The sequence below is a fragment of the Bufo gargarizans genome, chromosome 4, assembly GCF_014858855.1.
Source record: "Bufo gargarizans isolate SCDJY-AF-19 chromosome 4, ASM1485885v1, whole genome shotgun sequence".
Classification (NCBI taxonomy): domain Eukaryota; kingdom Metazoa; phylum Chordata; class Amphibia; order Anura; family Bufonidae; genus Bufo; species Bufo gargarizans.
This window is the reverse complement of record NC_058083.1, coordinates 536,058,935-536,076,530: the sequence shown is the minus strand read 5'-3', so window position 1 is coordinate 536,076,530 and position 17,596 is coordinate 536,058,935. Positions and strand designations below refer to the sequence as shown.

At 44.8% G+C, this 17,596-nt stretch overlaps 1 protein-coding gene across 4 annotated transcripts in view; it reads left to right on the top strand.

The window, feature by feature from the left end:
* LRFN2 (leucine rich repeat and fibronectin type III domain containing 2) overlaps positions 1–17,596 on the top strand; it is a 536,726-nt gene that overhangs the window by 393,206 nt on the left and 125,924 nt on the right. For all 4 annotated transcript variants that reach the window (XM_044291685.1, XM_044291683.1, XM_044291684.1 and 1 more), the window contains one exon: positions 14,335–15,728. In XM_044291685.1, the coding sequence (XP_044147620.1) occupies positions 14,335–15,728 (1,394 nt within the window). The remainder of the gene's footprint in view (positions 1–14,334; positions 15,729–17,596) is intronic.

The following is a 17,596-nucleotide window of genomic DNA, read 5'->3' as shown; positions in this document are numbered from 1 at the left end:
CCTAGCACACAGGCAGAGCAGAGAGGTCCCGTAACAGACAATCTGGCTTCATGACAGCAGAGAATCAGTCTGCATGTCATAGCAGAGAATGAGGCTTCACGTCAGCCACCACTGCAACAGTCCATTGGCATATATTTAGGCCCAGCACCCAGGCAGAGGAGGGAGGTCCCGTAACAGAGAATCTGTCTTCATGTCAGCAGAGAATTAGTCTGCATGTCATAGCAGAGAATGAGGCTTCACGTCAGCCACCACTGCAACAGTCCATTGGCATATATTTAGGCCCAGCACCCAGGCAGAGGAGGGAGGTCCCGTAACAGAGAATCTGTCTTCATGTCAGCAGAGAATTAGTCTGCATGTCATAGCAGAGAATGAGGCTTCACGTCAGCCACCACTGCAACAGTCCATTGGCATATATTTAGGCCCAGCACCCAGGCAGAGGAGGGAGGTCCCGTAACAGAGAATCTGGCTTCATGTCAGCAGAGAATCAGTCTTCATATCATAGCAGAGAATCAGGCTTCACGTCACCCACCACTGTAAGAGTCAATTTTCATAAATTTAGGCCCAGAACCCAGGCAGAGGAGAAAGGTCCCGTAACAGACAATCTGGCTTCATGTCAGCAGAGAATCAGTCTTCATATCATAGCAGAGAATCAGGCTTCACGTCACCCACCACTGTAAGAGTCAATTTTCAAAAATTTAGGCCCAGAACCCAGGCAGAGGAGAAAGGTCCCGTAACAGACAATCTGGCTTCATGTCAGCAGAGAATCAGTCTTCATATCATAGCAGAGAATCAGGCTTCACGTCACCCACCACTGTAAGAGTCAATTTTCATAAATTTAGGCCCAGAACCCAGGCAGAGGAGAAAGGTCCCGTAACAGACAATCTGGCTTCATGTCAGCAGAGAATCAGTCTTCATATCATAGCAGAGAATCAGGCTTCACGTCACCCACCACTGTAAGAGTCAATTTTCAAAAATTTAGGCCCAGAACCCAGGCAGAGGAGAAAGGTCCCGTAACAGACAATCTGGCTTCATGTCAGCAGAGAATCAGTCTTCATATCATAGCAGAGAATCAGGCTTCACGTCACCCACCACTGTAAGAGTCAATTTTCATAAATTTAGGCCCAGAACCCAGGCAGAGGAGAAAGGTCCCGTAACAGACAATCTGGCTTCATGTCAGCAGAGAATCAGTCTTCATATCATAGCAGAGAATCAGGCTTCACGTCACCCACCACTGTAAGAGTCAATTTTCATAAATTTAGGCCCAGAACCCAGGCAGAGGAGAAAGGTCCCGTAACAGACAATCTGGCTTCATGTCAGCAGAGAATCAGTCTTCATATCATAGCAGAGAATGAGGCTTCACGTCAGCCACCACTGCAACAGTCCATTGGCATATATTTAGGCCCAGCACCCAGGCAGAGGAGGGAGGTCCCGTAACAGAGAATCTGTCTTCATGTCAGCAGAGAATTAGTCTGCATGTCATAGCAGAGAATGAGGCTTCACGTCAGCCACCACTGCAACAGTCCATTGGCATATATTTAGGCCCAGCACCCAGGCAGAGGAGGGAGGTCCCGTAACAGACAATCTGGCTTCATGTCAGCAGAGAATCAGTCTTCATATCATAGCAGAGAATCAGGCTTCACGTCACCCACCACTGCAACAGTCCATTGGCATATATTTAGGCCTAGCACACAGGCAGAGCAGAGAGGTCCCGTAACAGACAATCTGGCTTCATGACAGCAGAGAATCAGTCTTCATATCATAGCAGAGAATCAGGCTTCACGTCACCCACCACTGTAAGAGTCAATTTTCATAAATTTAGGCCCAGAACCCAGGCAGAGGAGAAAGGTCCCGTAACAGACAATCTGGCTTCATGTCAGCAGAGAATTAGTCTGCATGTCATAGCAGAGAATGAGGCTTCATGTCAGCCACCACTGCAACAGTCCATTGGCATATATTTAGGCCTAGCACACAGGCAGAGGAGAGGTTCATTCAACTTTGGGTAGCATCGCAATATAATGGTAAAATGAAAATAAAAATAGGATTGAATGAGGAAGTGCCCTGGAGTCCAATAATATATGGTTATGGGGAGGTAGTTAATGTCTAATCTGGACAAGGGACGGACAGGTCCTGTGGGATCCATGCCTGGTTCATTTTTATGAACGTCAGCTTGTCCACATTGGCTGTAGACAGGCGGCTGCGTTTGTCTGTAATGACGCCCCCTGCCGTGCTGAATACACGTTCAGACAAAACGCTGGCTGCCGGGCAGGCCAGCACCTCCAAGGCATAAAAGGCTAGCTCTGGCCACGTGGACAATTTAGAGACCCAGAAGTTGAATGGGGCCGAACCATCAGTCAGTACGTGGAGGGGTGTGCACACGTACTGTTCCACCATGTTAGTGAAATGTTGCCTCCTGCTAACACGTTGCGTATCAGGTGGTGGTGCAGTTAGCTGTGGCGTGTTGACAAAAGTTTTCCACATCTCTACCATGCTAACCCTGCCCTCAGAGGAGCTGGCCGTGACACAGCTGCCTTGGCGACCTCTTGCTCCTCCTCTGCCTTGGCCTTGGGCTTCCACTTGTTCCCCTGTGACATTTGGGAATGCTCTCAGTAGCGCGTCTACCAACGTGCGCTTGTACTCGCGCATCTTCCTATCACGCTCCAGTGCAGGAAGTAAGGTGGGCACATTGTCTTTGTAGCGTGGATCCAGCAGGGTGGCAACCCAGTAGTCCGCACAGGTTAAAATGTGGGCAACTCTGCTGTCGTTGCGCAGGCACTGCAGCATGTAGTCGCTCATGTGTGCCAGGCTGCCCAGGGATAAGGACAAGCTGTCCTCTGTGGGAGGCGTATCGTCATCGTCCTGCCTTTCCCCCCAGCCACGCACCAGTGATGGACCCGAGCTGCGTTGGGTGCCACCCCGCTGTGACCATGCTTCATCCTCATCCTCCTCCACCTCCTCCTCATCCTCGTCCTCCTCGTCCTCCAGTAGTGGGCCCTGGCTGGCCACATTTGTACCTGGCCTCTGCTGTTGCAAAAAACCTCCCTCTGAGTCACTTCGAAGAGACTGGCCTGAAAGTGCTAAAAATGACCCCTCTTCCTCATCCTCCTCCTCCTCCTCCTCCTGGGCCACCTCCTGTTCCATTATCGCCCTAAGTGTTTTCTCAAGGAGACATAGAAGTGGTATTGTAACGCTGATAACGGTGTCATCGCCACTGGCCATGTTGGTGGAGTACTCGAAACAGCGCAACAGGGCACACAGGTCTCGCATGGAGGCCCAGTCATTGGTGGTGAAGTGGTGCTGTTCTGTAGTGCGACTGACCCGTGCGTGCTGCAGCTGAAACTCCACTATGGCCTGCTGCTGCTCGCACAGTCTGTCCAGCATGTGCAAGGTGGAGTTCCACCTGGTGGGCACGTCGCATATGAGGCGGTGAGCGGGAAGGCCGAAGTTACGCTGTAGCGCAGACAGGCGAGCAGCGGCAGGATGTGAACGCCGGAAGCGCGAACAGACGGCCCGCACTTTATGCAGCAGCTCTGACATGTCGGGGTAGTTGTGAATGAACTTCTGCACCACCAAATTCAGCACATGCGCCAAGCAAGGGATGTGCGTCAAATTGGCTAGTCCCAGAGCTGCAACGAGATTTCGCCCATTATCACACACCACCAGGCCGGGCTTGAGGCTCACCGGCAGCAACCACTCGTCGGTCTGTTGTTCAATACCCCGCCACAACTCCTGTGCGGTGTGGGGCCTGTCCCCCAAACATATGAGTTTCAGAATGGCCTGCTGACGTTTACCCCGGGCTGTGCTGAAGTTGGTGGTGAAGGTGTGTGGCTGACTGGATGAGCAGGTGGAAGAAGAGGAGGAGGAAGCCGAGAAGGAGGAGGTGGCAACAGGAGGCAAAGAATGTTGCCCTGCGATCCTTGGCGGCGGAAGGACGTGCGCCAAACAGCTCTCCGCCTGGGGCCCAGCTGCCACTACATTTACCCAGTGTGCAGTTAGGGAGATATAGCGTCCCTGGCCGTGCTTACTGGTCCACGTATCTGTGGTTAGGTGGACCTTGCCACAGATGGCGTTGCGCAGTGCACACTTGATTTTATCGGATACTTGGTTGTGCAGGGAAGGCACGGCTCTCTTGGAGAAGTAGTGGCGGCTGGGAACAACATACTGTGGGACAGCAAGCGACATGAGCTGTTTGAAGCTGTCTGTGTCCACCAGCCTAAATGACAGCATTTCATAGGCCAGTAGTTTAGAAATGCTGGCATTCAGGGCCAGGGATCGAGGGTGGCTAGGTGGGAATTTACGCTTTCTATCAAATGTTTGTGAGATGGAGAGCTGAACGCTGGCGTGTGACATGGTTGAGACGCTTGGTGACGGAGGTGGTGGTGGTGGTGTTGGTGGTACATCCCCTGTTTGCTGGGCGGCAGGTGCCAACGTTCCTCCAGAGGCGGAGGAAGAGGCCGAGGCGGCAGCAGCAGAATAGGCCGAGGCGGCAGCAGCAGAAGAGGTAGCAGGGGGAGCCTGAGTGACTTCCTTGGTTTTAAGGTGTTTACTCCACTGCAGTTCATGCTTTGCATGCAGGTGCCTGGTCATGCAGGTTGTGCTCAGGTTCAGAACGTTAATGCCTCGCTTCAGGCTCTGATGGCACAGCGTGCAAACCACTCGGGTCTTGTCGTCAGCACATTGTTTGAAGAAGTGCCATGCCAGGGAACTCCTTGAAGCTGCCTTTGGGGTGCTCGGTCCCAGATGGCGGCGGTCAGTAGCAGGCGGAGTCTCTTGGCGGCGGGTGTTCTGCTTTTGCCCACTGCTCCCTCTTTTGCTACGCTGTTGGCTCGGTCTCACCACTGCCTCTTCCTCCGAACTGTGAAAGTCAGTGGCACGACCTTCATTCCATGTGGGGTCTAGGACCTCATCGTCCCCTGCATCGTCTTCCACCCAGTCTTGATCCCTGACCTCCTGTTCAGTCTGCACACTGCAGAAAGACGCAGCAGTTGGCACCTGTGTTTCGTCATCATCAGAGACATGCTGAGGTGGTATTCCCATGTCCTCATCATCAGGAAACATAAGTGGTTGTGCGTCAGTGCATTCTATGTCTTTCACCGCTGGGGAAGGGCTAGGTGGATGCCCTTGGGAAACCCTGCCAGCGGAGTCTTCAAACAGCATAAGAGACTGCTGCATAACTTGAGGCTGAGACAGTTTCCCTGGTATGCATGGGGGTGATGTGACAGACTGATGGGGTTGGTTTTCAGGCGCCATCTGTGCGCTTTCTGCAGAAGACTGGGTGGGAGATAATGTGAACGTGCTGGATCCACTGTCGGCCACCCAATTGACTAATGCCTGTACCTGCTCAGGCCTTACCATCCTTAGAACGGCATTGGGCCCCACCATATATCGCTGTAAATTCTGGCGGCTACTGGGACCTGAGGTAGTTGGTACACTAGGACGTGTGGATGTGGCAGAACGGCCACGTCCTCTCCCAGCACCAGAGGGTCCACTAACACCACCACGACCATGTCCACGTCCGCGTCCCTTACTAGATGTTTTTCTCATTGTTATGGTTCACCACAACAACAAATATATTATTTGGCCCAATGTATTGTATTCAAATTCAGCGGGATATAAATTTGAGGCCTAGTATTTAGGCGCTGGGTGACCGGTATGGATTTAGTGACAGAATTAGACTTGGAAATGCACAGAAGCGTGTGTGTGTGAAGTTATTCTGAATGACCCAATGTGCACCTTGAATATTATATACCCTTTTTGGGATAGATTTCAAATAGCTCTGATATAGCAGGAACCACTAAATTATGAAATTGCTAAATTGGGAATTGTACTTCAACCCAGAACAAAAAATGTGCTTTGACGGGCACTAAATAACTTTCCCAGCTACAACAGGACAACGGTAACGAGAGATTTAGAGGGATTTAAATTTGAGGCCTAGTATTTAGGCGCTGGGTGACAGGTATGGGTTTAGTGACAGAATTAGACTTGGAAATACACAGTAGCGGGTGTGTGTGAAGTTATTCTGAATGACCCTATGTGCACCTTCAATATTATATACCCTTTTAGGGATAGATTTCAAATAGCTCTGATATAGCAGAAACCACTAAATTATGAAATTGCTAAATTGGGAATTGTACTTCAACCCAGAACAAAAAATGTGCTTTGACGGGCACTAAATAACTTTCCCAGCTACAACAGGACAACGGTAACGAGAGATTTAGAGGGATTTAAATTTGAGGCCTAGTATTTAGGCGCTGGGTGACAGGTATGGGTTTAGTGACAGAATTAGACTTGGAAATACACAGTAGCGGGTGTGTGTGAAGTTATTCTGAATGACCCTATGTGCACCTTCAATATTATATACCCTTTTTGGGATAGATTTCAAATAGCTCTGATATAGCAGAACCCACTAAATTATGAAATTGCTAAATTGGGAATTGTACTTCAACCCAGAACAAAAAATGTGCTTTGACGGACACTAAATATCTTGCCCAGCAACAACAGTACAGCGGTGGGTAACGAGAGATTTAGAGGGAATTAAATTTGAGGCCTAGTATTTAGGCGCTGGGTCACCGGTATGGATTTAGTGACAGAATTAGACTTGGAAATACACAGTAGCGGGTGTGTGTGAAGTTATTCTGAATGACCCTATGTGCACCTTCAATATTATATACCCTTTTTGGGATAGATTTCAAATAGCTCTGATATAGCAGGAACCACTAAATTATGAAATTGCTAAATTGGGAATTGTACTTCAACCCAGAACAAAAAATGTGCTTTGACGGGCACTAAATAACTTTCCCAGCTACAACAGGACAACGGTAACGAGAGATTTAGAGGGATTTAAATTTGAGGCCTAGTATTTAGGCGCTGGGTGACAGGTATGGGTTTAGTGACAGAATTAGACTTGGAAATACACAGTAGCGGGTGTGTGTGAAGTTATTCTGAATGACCCTATGTGCACCTTCAATATTATATACCCTTTTATGGGATAGATTTCAAATAGCTCTGATATATCAGGAACCACTAAATTATGAAATAGCTAAATTGGGAATTGTACTTCAACCCAGAACAAAAAATGTGCTTTGACGGACACTAAATATCTTGCCCAGCAACAACAGTACAGCGGTGGGTAACGAGAGATTTAGAGGGAATTAAATTTGAGGCCTAGTATTTAGGCGCTGGGTGACAGGTATGGGTTTAGTGACAGAATTAGACTTGGAAATACACAGTAGCGGGTGTGTGTGAAGTTATTCTGAATGACCCTATGTGCACCTTCAATATTATATACCCTTTTTGGGATAGATTTCAAATAGCTCTGATATAGCAGGAACCACTAAATTATGAAATTGCTAAATTGGGAATTGTACTTCAACCCAGAACAAAAAATGTGCTTTGACGGGCACTAAATAACTTTCCCAGCTACAACAGGACAACGGTAACGAGAGATTTAGAGGGATTTAAATTTGAGGCCTAGTATTTAGGCGCTGGGTGACAGGTATGGGTTTAGTGACAGAATTAGACTTGGAAATACACAGTAGCGGGTGTGTGTGAAGTTATTCTGAATGACCCTATGTGCACCTTCAATATTATATACCCTTTTAGGGATAGATTTCAAATAGCTCTGATATAGCAGGAACCACTAAATTATGAAATTGCTAAATTGGGAATTGTACTTCAACCCAGAACAAAAAATGTGCTTTGACGGGCACTAAATAACTTTCCCAGCTACAACAGGACAACGGGTAACGAGAGATTTAGAGGGATTTAAATTTGAGGCCTAGTATTTAGGCGCTGGGTGACAGGTATGGGTTTAGTGACAGAATTAGACTTGGAAATACACAGTAGCGGGTGTGTGTGAAGTTATTCTGAATGACCCTATGTGCACCTTCAATATTATATACCCTTTTTGGGATAGATTTCAAATAGCTCTGATATAGCAGGAACCACTAAATTATGAAATTGCTAAATTGGGAATTGTATTTCAACCCAGAACAAGAAATGTGCTTGAACGGACACTAAATAACTCGCCCAGCTACAGCACTAGGGACAGATTTAGCTGGATATAAATTTGAGGCCTAGTATTTAGGCGCTGGGTGACCGGTATGGATTTAGTGACAGAATTAGACTGGGATATGGCCAAAAAATGAACAGACTATTGCTGGTTAAATGCACTTGGTGTGACAGCTTCACCCTGATGTAGGCTTTAGCCAAAAAACAACCACACCATTGAGGGTTAAATGCACTTGGTGACAGGCGCAGCTTGCCCCTGATTTTGTATATGGCCAAAAAATGAACAGACTATTGCTGGTTAAATGCACTTGGTGTGACAGCTTCACCCTGATGTAGGCTTTAGCCAAAAAACAACCACACCATTGAGGGTTAAATGCACTTGGTGACAGGCGCAGCTTGCCCCTGATTTTGTATATGGCCAAAAAATGAACAGACTATTGCTGGTTAAATGCACTTGGTGTGACAGCTTCACCCTGATGTAGGCTTTAGCCAAAAAACAACCACACCATTGAGGGTTAAATGCACTTGGTGACAGGCGCAGCTTGCCCCTGATTTTGTATATGGCCAAAAAATGAACAGACTATTGCTGGTTAAATGCACTTGGTGTGACAGCTTCACCCTGATGTAGGCTTTAGCCAAAAAACAACCACACCATTGAGGGTTAAATGCACTTGGTCGCAGCTTGTGCTGGCGCACCACAAGACACAAAATGGCCGCCGATCACCCCAGAAAAATGAGACTGACAAACGGTCTGTGCAGCCTAAAAACAGTGAGCAATTGAGTATCAGCAGCTCAATGGTCCACAGCTGCAGATCGATCAGTTAATCAAGTCCTTTGGAGGAGTTAATCTGCCTAATCTCGCCCTACTGTCGCAGCCGCAACCTCTCCCTACGCTAATCAGAGCAGAGTGACGGGCGGCGCTATGTGACTCCAGCTTAAATAGAGGCTGGGTCACATGGTGCTCTGGCCAATCACAGCCATGCCAATAGTAGGCATGGCTGTGATGGCCTCTTGGGGCAAGTAGTATGACGCTTGTTGATTGGCTGCTTTGCAGCCTTTCAAAAAGCGCCAAGAAAGCGTCACAAAAGCGCGAAGAAAGCGACGAACACCGAACCCGAACCCGGACTTTTACGAAAATGTCCGGGTTCGGGTCCGTGTCACGGACACCCCAAAATTCGGTACGAACCCGAACTATACAGTTCGAGTTCGCTCATCCCTATTTGTAACACATGCAGCCATAATTTTAGGAAAACCTGATTCATTACCACTGAGCGCAAGGAAATTTTGATTTGTTTCGAATCAAAGTTTTCCTCTGCTTCAAATGCTTCGCTTCGCTCAACACTAGTCAAAACGATGGACATATTGGTGGAACCTAATGGATTTCATTATAACTCTATCAGTTGGAATCTGTCACATGATGGATTTGGCTCAGTGCCATGGTCTTCATTAGGGATGAAAACCATGATGCAGGGGTGGACACAGCTTACATCAGAATTAAGAACTATATCTTCTGATGTACTACCAGGGGTGCACCATCCATGAGGTGAGTTGAGTCACTTGCCTCAGACAGCACAGGCAGTACTCTGTTTAGACACCAGGGAGGCAGCAATTTAGCCTCCAGGCCCGCATTCCTGCACACCCTGAACAGATCTATGTTTTTGGAGATTACTTTACATTGCAGTTTTGTTGCATTTTTTTCTGTGTTTTGCAGGGAAAAAAATAAAGTGCCCTAAAGGTAATTTTTGTAATATATTTTATCAATTGATTTATATATTGTTTTGCTAGCAAAATAAGTCCCCGAAGTTTGCCCCTTTCTGTAATGCTTTTCACTGTAGTGCAACATACCACATGACCACATACCTATTCCTGGTTGTGATGGCATGATCCCTTGATTTGTATTTGGAAATCTTCTGTACAACAGTGTGTGTGTGTGTGGGGGTGGGGGGGTGGGGTAGTGCAAATGTTCGGAAATACGATAGGCAGCTGGGTCCATCAACAGGAGAACCTGGTGACTTCTTTCTTCCACCCTGGTTGAGAGGGTGATCCTCCTAAGTAGAAAATTCCCTGTATTTCACATATAAGCACTAATCTGTGGGGACTTTGCACGTTCTTCCTGTGTTTTCATGAATTAATTCTGGGTTGTACGAGAAACTCCTGATAGGTTATAGGGGTTGGTTACTTTGTGCAGTAGATAGGATTATGCTAATGAAAGGCAGTATGGCCCAACACCTCCATCAGTATTGAAAGACACTGTGCACAGTTCACCATATGCAGTGGTTGTGAATAAAGGCTGCTAATGAATGTATGTCCAAGACCATGTGTCTGTTTGTTAGCACAACAAGGATTACGTGTAAGGTTCCAGACATAGCCAGGCCAAATAGCAGTCCTCTGTCTCTCTGATGAAGAACTGCTTATCTGGAGGCACCAAAGCACCACAGTTATTTTGGTTGACAGTTTGATTGCTGGCGATCCTATGGCTTAGGTTCCTCTTTTGTGGTTTCCTCTTCCCACACTGGTTCAACAGGGCAAAAGTTTGCAGCAAAGCCTAAGATCCAGCCTTCTGCCTTGGCCTCAATTCACTTCTCTCCTAGCGTCTTCTTCAGTGAACCCACCCTATCTATAGGGAATGCATGCTCAGAAAATGTGCATAGACACAAACAAAGCCTGGAGCCAATCTAACTTATTGATTGGGTCTTTCTCCCTGTCCAATGGTGCAAAATCCATGTATCCCTGCTTTTCCCAACATCATTAGAAGGTTCTGAAGAAGATTCTGTAATATGTCCAGCCTCCCACTGAATGGCTATCAGGACTGTTGTACCTACCTGTCACGAGTTGTAGGTCCCAGGAGAGACCTCTGCATCGTCAAGCAAAAAACAAACGGAACTCAGGTACAGACACACAAGAGTTTATTGCACAAACAGAATCAAAGGAGGAAAACACAGGGAAATTGAGAGCTCTATGTAACCCCCACTGCGCCACTGTCTAGTAATACTCCAGAGGGGGTGACTAAGCAACTCCTGGTATTCACTAGGGTCCCAGATGGTAGGGTTAGGCTTTGCCACAGGGAGTTGCCAGGGTCCACTCTGGAGCGTGAACTAGACAGTGACAACAGGAGCAAACGGACAACAGGTACCAGAAGGTACCGACGGTACATAGGCAAACATAAACAGGCAAATACAAGCAGGCAACTAAAAACACAAGCAGGAGTTCACGCAAGGGAACAGGAGTGACAATGAGCAGAGAAGGACTAGCTCCACCAGTGGTATACTGCGTGGCCTTGCCCATAGCACTCTGCAGCAAGGCACGCTGCAGCAAAGGCTTGCTGAACAGAGACATATAACTACACACTAGGTGACTCAAACATAACTGGCAGAACAGATAACAGAAACACAGGAAAGAGGACGGCAATGAACAAGTAGGAAACTCACAGAGCACAGACAGACACGGATCCCATGGGTCAGCAGCATGGGAGAGTGAGTACAAACTAGGAGCAGGACAAGACAACACACACCAGGAGAGCTGAACCAGAACTGAGGAAACCTCAGCCTTATATACAGGTTCCATGGGTGCAGCAGAGAGGCTACACCCATGGAGCAGACAGAGAGGATTAACTCCAGATAGGAACACAGGGAGTTAACCCATAAAGAATCACAAAGAAACGAAACTGCAGCGAGAAGCACCGAACGAGCAAGGACGGAAGGTCACAGCCAGAGATAGTGGCTGTGACACTACCACCCTTCAACTGGGCCAACTGGTAGGCTCATTACCCTCTTGCTGCCAAGACCTACCCTTTGCCATCGGGCCAACCACCACCATACTACCAGAATGTCTCATTACGTTACTCATTACATCAAAGAAAATGTACAACAATCACACATGCAATATGAAAATACAATCATAAACATAGTAGAACTTTTGGAGAAAAACAATGGTTCCCAAGTAGAACACTCTCACATTCAGGCAGGTACAGTAGATCAATGACCCAGTCTGAGAATGGGCCACTTGTCCCAGCTCATTAGCTTTACCATATTCACAAAAAATAGAATGTGCCAGGAAGATGAATATGGCTCACCCTGCACAGACGATGAAGCCTGGTGCTCCAACCTCGTTTTGGCTCTCGTGCTTTTCACCTTGATGCATCATATTCTAGGTGTGGTGTTTTCGTCTACTGTCGCTTTTTGAAAATTTTCATATGCCGTTTTATTTTGGTCCAGAAAGGCCATTTTCTCACACAACCCTCAAAGTTTTCTAGGGGTCTATTATAAAGGATTTTAAGGTCTACAATGGTTTGGAGCATATTCGGCGTGCAATCCTTCTAAAAAATGCAGCATGCTGAAGATATTAAATTTCATGGTGTTTTTCTTCACAGGATTCTCAACAGAACTTAAAGGAAATGTGTCAGTTGAAACCAGATAGCCGCACATCTCCTTTTTTTCTAATCTGTTTGTAGTTTCTGATTGTAGATTTTTTTATTTTATTTGCTGAACATTATTATGGGGGCGACCATCTTGCCTGAACTGTTCTTAAGAGCATTTAGAAATCATTAATAAAATAGCTTTATAGTGGCCCCATGGGCCATAGACACAATGAACAGGAGGGGACCACTGACTTCTATGGGAGGGTTTTCTGGGTATGCTCTGTGACCTGTGCCGAGGTCATTGAACAGGGAGGGAATAGATAAGCTCTGACAATAAAATATTGTGAATGGTGGATCTCGTCTTATCTATACACAGAGGTGGTATCACAACAGGCAGGATTAGAATGAGTTAACTGCAGTAAAGTGATCTGTACAGACCAATAAGTGGCGCCAATTATAAGACATATTGGCCAGTGCAAAAACTTCGGGATTTTTGGTTTTAGTTTACATATAAAAAGTGAAATGGAAAATTAAAACTAACATAAAAAATTATTCAAAAATTATGTTAAACATGAAAAGTAATTTAACAGTTATTTTAGGTAATTTTATGATAACACATTCCCTTTAAGAATAAGCCTGAAAAACAATTGTACAAAAAGGCACATTTCTAAATATGCTTTAAAACAGCATAAAAAATACCTGCAGGTATTAGTTTCATGCTTTTGGGAATAGTGGAAAAATCTCTGTGTGGACCCGGCTGTGCAGTTTTTCTGGTAATTAAAAAGAACTGTAATACAACAGATGATGATGTTATTTCAGTTTATGAATAATTTTCTAATTAGTTTGGAGAATTAATAATTAAAAAACAAAAACAGTAAATTAAGATTTTTGAAAATATATCACTGGCATCACTAATTAAAATCATCATTATTAAGGGGACATCTGGTTTTATGTAAATAAGGTTTAAAGGAGTTTTCCAGGACACGAAAATCCTTATGGCAGACTATCAGATCGGTGGGGGTCTGACTGGAACTTAGCTGCAATACCAGGAATGGCCACTACCAACCATCTGGCACTGTTCCTGATAAAAAAAAAATGGGCCACAGCTCCTTCAGTTAGTTGCTGGGAGTTAGAACCCCACCAATCAGATGTCAATTACCTTTTTTAAGGATAGGCCATAGGATTTTGTAGTCTCAAAAACAACCTTTTATTCAGTGTCCAATGAGACCTACTACAACTTTCTAAGACACTTTGTGTCAGCTACGCAAGTTTTTCAAGATATCTGCCTGTTGGCAGTGAATAGTACCATTGTTTGGGGGAAGATTTGTCAGTACAGTTACAGTAAGATGTATTAACTGATGATATAAATTGCATAACATCTATCCAATGGAAGGAACATGCACCTCGATAGATGCTCAATGTACAAAAATGCAGCAATACTACGGCCATGACGAGAAACTGAAACATAATTTTACACAAGACAATGACTAAGCTTTATCTACAGAAGGCTGGGGAGAAGAACATTTTGATTTGTGGTTTCTACAAGGTTATTGGGCTATCATGAGGTTCATTTCAAGAATGTATTGAGATTATACTTAATACATAGTAACATAGTTTATAAGGCTGAAAAAGCCCTCCAGTCCATCCAGTCCAGCCTGTTATCCTGCAAGTTGACCCAGAGGAATGCAAAAAAAAAAAAACAACCTGTGAGGTAGAAGCCAATTTTCCTCACTTTAGGGGGAAAAATTCCTTCCCGACTCTGATCAGGCATCAGAATAACTCCCTGGATCAATGACCCCTCTCTATTAGCTATAGCTGTAATATTATTACACTCCAGAAATACATCCAGGCCCCTCCTGAACTCTTTTATGTATATTTTATAAAACCCTATGAACACTGTGGAATACATTCATGTATGCAAAGATGTAAACGTATCAATATTAACGTGTTCTTGTATTCTCTCGTTGCAGGCTTCTTTCTCTGGACTTACAATGGAAAAAATCCTCTGCAGTCTTCTGGTGTTTGGAATGGCAGTAGTGGTCAACTCATGTCCAAAATACTGTGTCTGTCAAAACCTGTCAGAATCGCTAGGAACGTTGTGTCCTTCCAAAGGCTTACTTTTTGTACCTGTAGACATTGACCGGAGGACAGTTGAACTTCGTCTCGGGGGTAATTTTATCATAAGCATCAACCGACAAGACTTTGCCAACATGACAGGTCTTGTGGACCTTACATTATCTAGAAACACCATTAGTTTAATTCATCCGTTTTCTTTTGTGGATCTCGAGAGCCTTCGATCTTTGCATTTGGACAGTAATAGATTGACCAGTTTGGGAGATGACATATTTCGAGGGCTTATCAATCTCCAACACTTGATCATGAATAATAACCAACTCAATGGTATCTCAGATGATGCTTTTGAAGACCTCTTACAGACTCTGGAAGACCTTGATCTTTCTTACAACAATCTTGTAACAGTCCCTTGGGACGCCGTACGAAGGATGATAAACTTGCATCAGCTTAGTTTGGACCATAATCTTTTATCTTACATTACAGAGGGAACATTTCAGGACCTCCATAAGTTGGCCAGGCTTGATTTGACTTCTAACAGGCTACAAAAACTACCTCCAGATCCAATCTTTGCTAGGTCTCAAATGTCCATGATCTCTGCGACACCTTTCTTGCCCCCTTTGTCTCTAAGCTTTGGAGGTAATCCACTTCATTGTAATTGTGAGCTACTATGGTTGAGGAGGCTTGACAGGGAAGATGATATGGAAACTTGTGCGTCACCTTCTGCATTGAAAGGAAGGTATTTCTGGTATGTTCGAGAGGAGGAATTTGTTTGTGAACCACCGTTAATTACACAGCATACTCAGAAGCTGCTGGTTTTGGAAGGTCAAACTGCTTCCTTAAAATGTAAAGCGGTTGGAGATCCAGCACCAGTTATCCATTGGGTTGCTCCAGATGGACGCTTGATTGGAAATTCCTCCAGGACAACTGTTTATGATAATGGCACTTTAGATATCTTAATAACCACATCCAAGGATTATGGGACCTTCACTTGTATTGCGGCAAATGCTGCCGGAGAGTTAACGGCACCGGTTGAGTTATCCATTGTCCAGCTGCCACATCTCAGCAATGGCACAGGCCGTGCTGCTCCACCCAAATCACGGCTTTCCGATATTACCAGTTCTAGCAAAACTAATCGAGGAGAAGTCAAGACTCAACCCGAGAGGGCTGTTGTAGTGTCAGAGGTGACGACTACTTCTGCACTAGTTAAGTGGTCAGTGAGCAAGTCTGCTCCCAAAGTTAAAATGTACCAACTTCAATACAATTGCTCAGATGATGAAGTTCTAATCTACAGGTAAAGTATAACTTTTAATGTTTTTACAAAAAGGTAATAGCAGTCACCAAAAAAAAACTAACATTTGTGTAAGTTATAACGAAAAACAATCTTACATTTTTATGATTAGAAGGTAAGAAGAACTGATATTTTCTCTCAAATATATATATATATATATATATATATATATATATTTATATATCACATATTCTAATTTTAGTAAATGGCTTCAAAGGAGTTTGAAACATTAGGCAAAAACATTTATAACATTGATGGACTAAAATGTGTTTTGTCTAAGTCAGGCATGTCCAAACTGCGGCCCTCCAGCTGTTGCAAAACTACAACTCCCAGCATGCCCTAATAGCTGTAAGCTATCCAGGCATGCTGGGAGTTGTAGTTTTGGAACAGCTGGACGGCCGCAGTTTGGACATGCCTGGTCTAAGTAGTGGACAACCAAGGCAAGAGATGTATGTCAGGCCTCACCACAATGGTGACATGGAAGTCTAAGAATGCAGCAGAGGTTTTCAAAAATAGGGAAACTGGATCATAAAAATGTTATAGCATTACCTTTTGGAATTAGATTACTCTGACAAACCAACTGAAGCCAGTAGTGCCAGATGATGATGACCATAGTGCAGGTCCGTGTCCGACAACACCAAAAGCAGCTTCATCATACAATTAGATGTCATGTAGAAAGTATCAGTTCATATGGACATTGTAAATCACCATCCACATCAATGTCCACATGTTACCTCCATTATTCAAATTACTTAGCATGTAGACATTGATACTGATGGTAAGTATCCACAGAATGTTCCTAAAAGAATACCAGGGCTGTGGGAATAGAGAGTAAAAAAGTCTACCTACCACAAAAGGGGAGACCAGTATTATACATGGGAACATGGTAGGTGGGGATCCTGCACAGATTTTGCATTGGGGCCCGACAGTTTTAGTTTAGGTTCCCAGACAAAAATAAGATGCTAGGGAGCAGGACATGAAGTGTCTAACCACTGCCATGGAATAGAGGAGATTTTAGGCTTAGAAGTATAAAGCAGTGGAAACAAAGTTATTTTCTGCATTTATGGAATTATAACACATTTTTACAATTCTTTTAGATTTGGTTGTCTTCTTTAAATGGACTTGAGTTGTTAAGAGTTTTTTTGTTTTTTGTTTCTTGCTACTAATAGTATTGTGCTATTGTCCCGGTACCTCCTGTGTCAGAGGTTAGAAGATCTGGGAGGCTGGCTGCACGTGGAGTTAACTGACAGTCTCTTGATTCTCAGTGTTGTTGTTTGGTAATGACCACACCTCTTGTCAGGTGCAGATTGTGGTCATTACTGTATTCCCTATTTAGTTTGGTCTCACACTTTATTCCATGCAGTTGATATTCTCTGCTTGGATTTGGAAGAGTTGGTGTGTGGACCTTTCCTGTGTTCCTGCTCATCCATTTTTTATAAGATAAGCCGTACTGCTCTTTGTATTTGGTTGTTTCTTTGTTCTTGTTGTTTTCTAGGCCTCAGGGAGATGCTGGTTCATTCACCAGGGAAGAAACCAGTTGTCTTATTCCCTGTCACTACCTTAGGGCATTTCAGGGCTCCTAGGGTTTAAGGTTATGGTGTATGTATTTTCCCACCTGAGTCAGGGTCAGGTTTAGGGGTTTCCTAGGCAGTCACCGTACCCCTTCCCTAGCCTTGAGGCCTAGTTCTTTGTCTTTCCCTTCTGTTGTAATTCTGGTGGCCCTCCCCATCCCATTATTTGTGACAGATATGTATCAAGAATTTATGAATCTGAATCATAGGACTTATATACTACTTTAAAATGTAAAGGGAGCAAAAACATTTATCACATATGATGCAATCTATACTTATTTTAACTAGAAATATAAATGT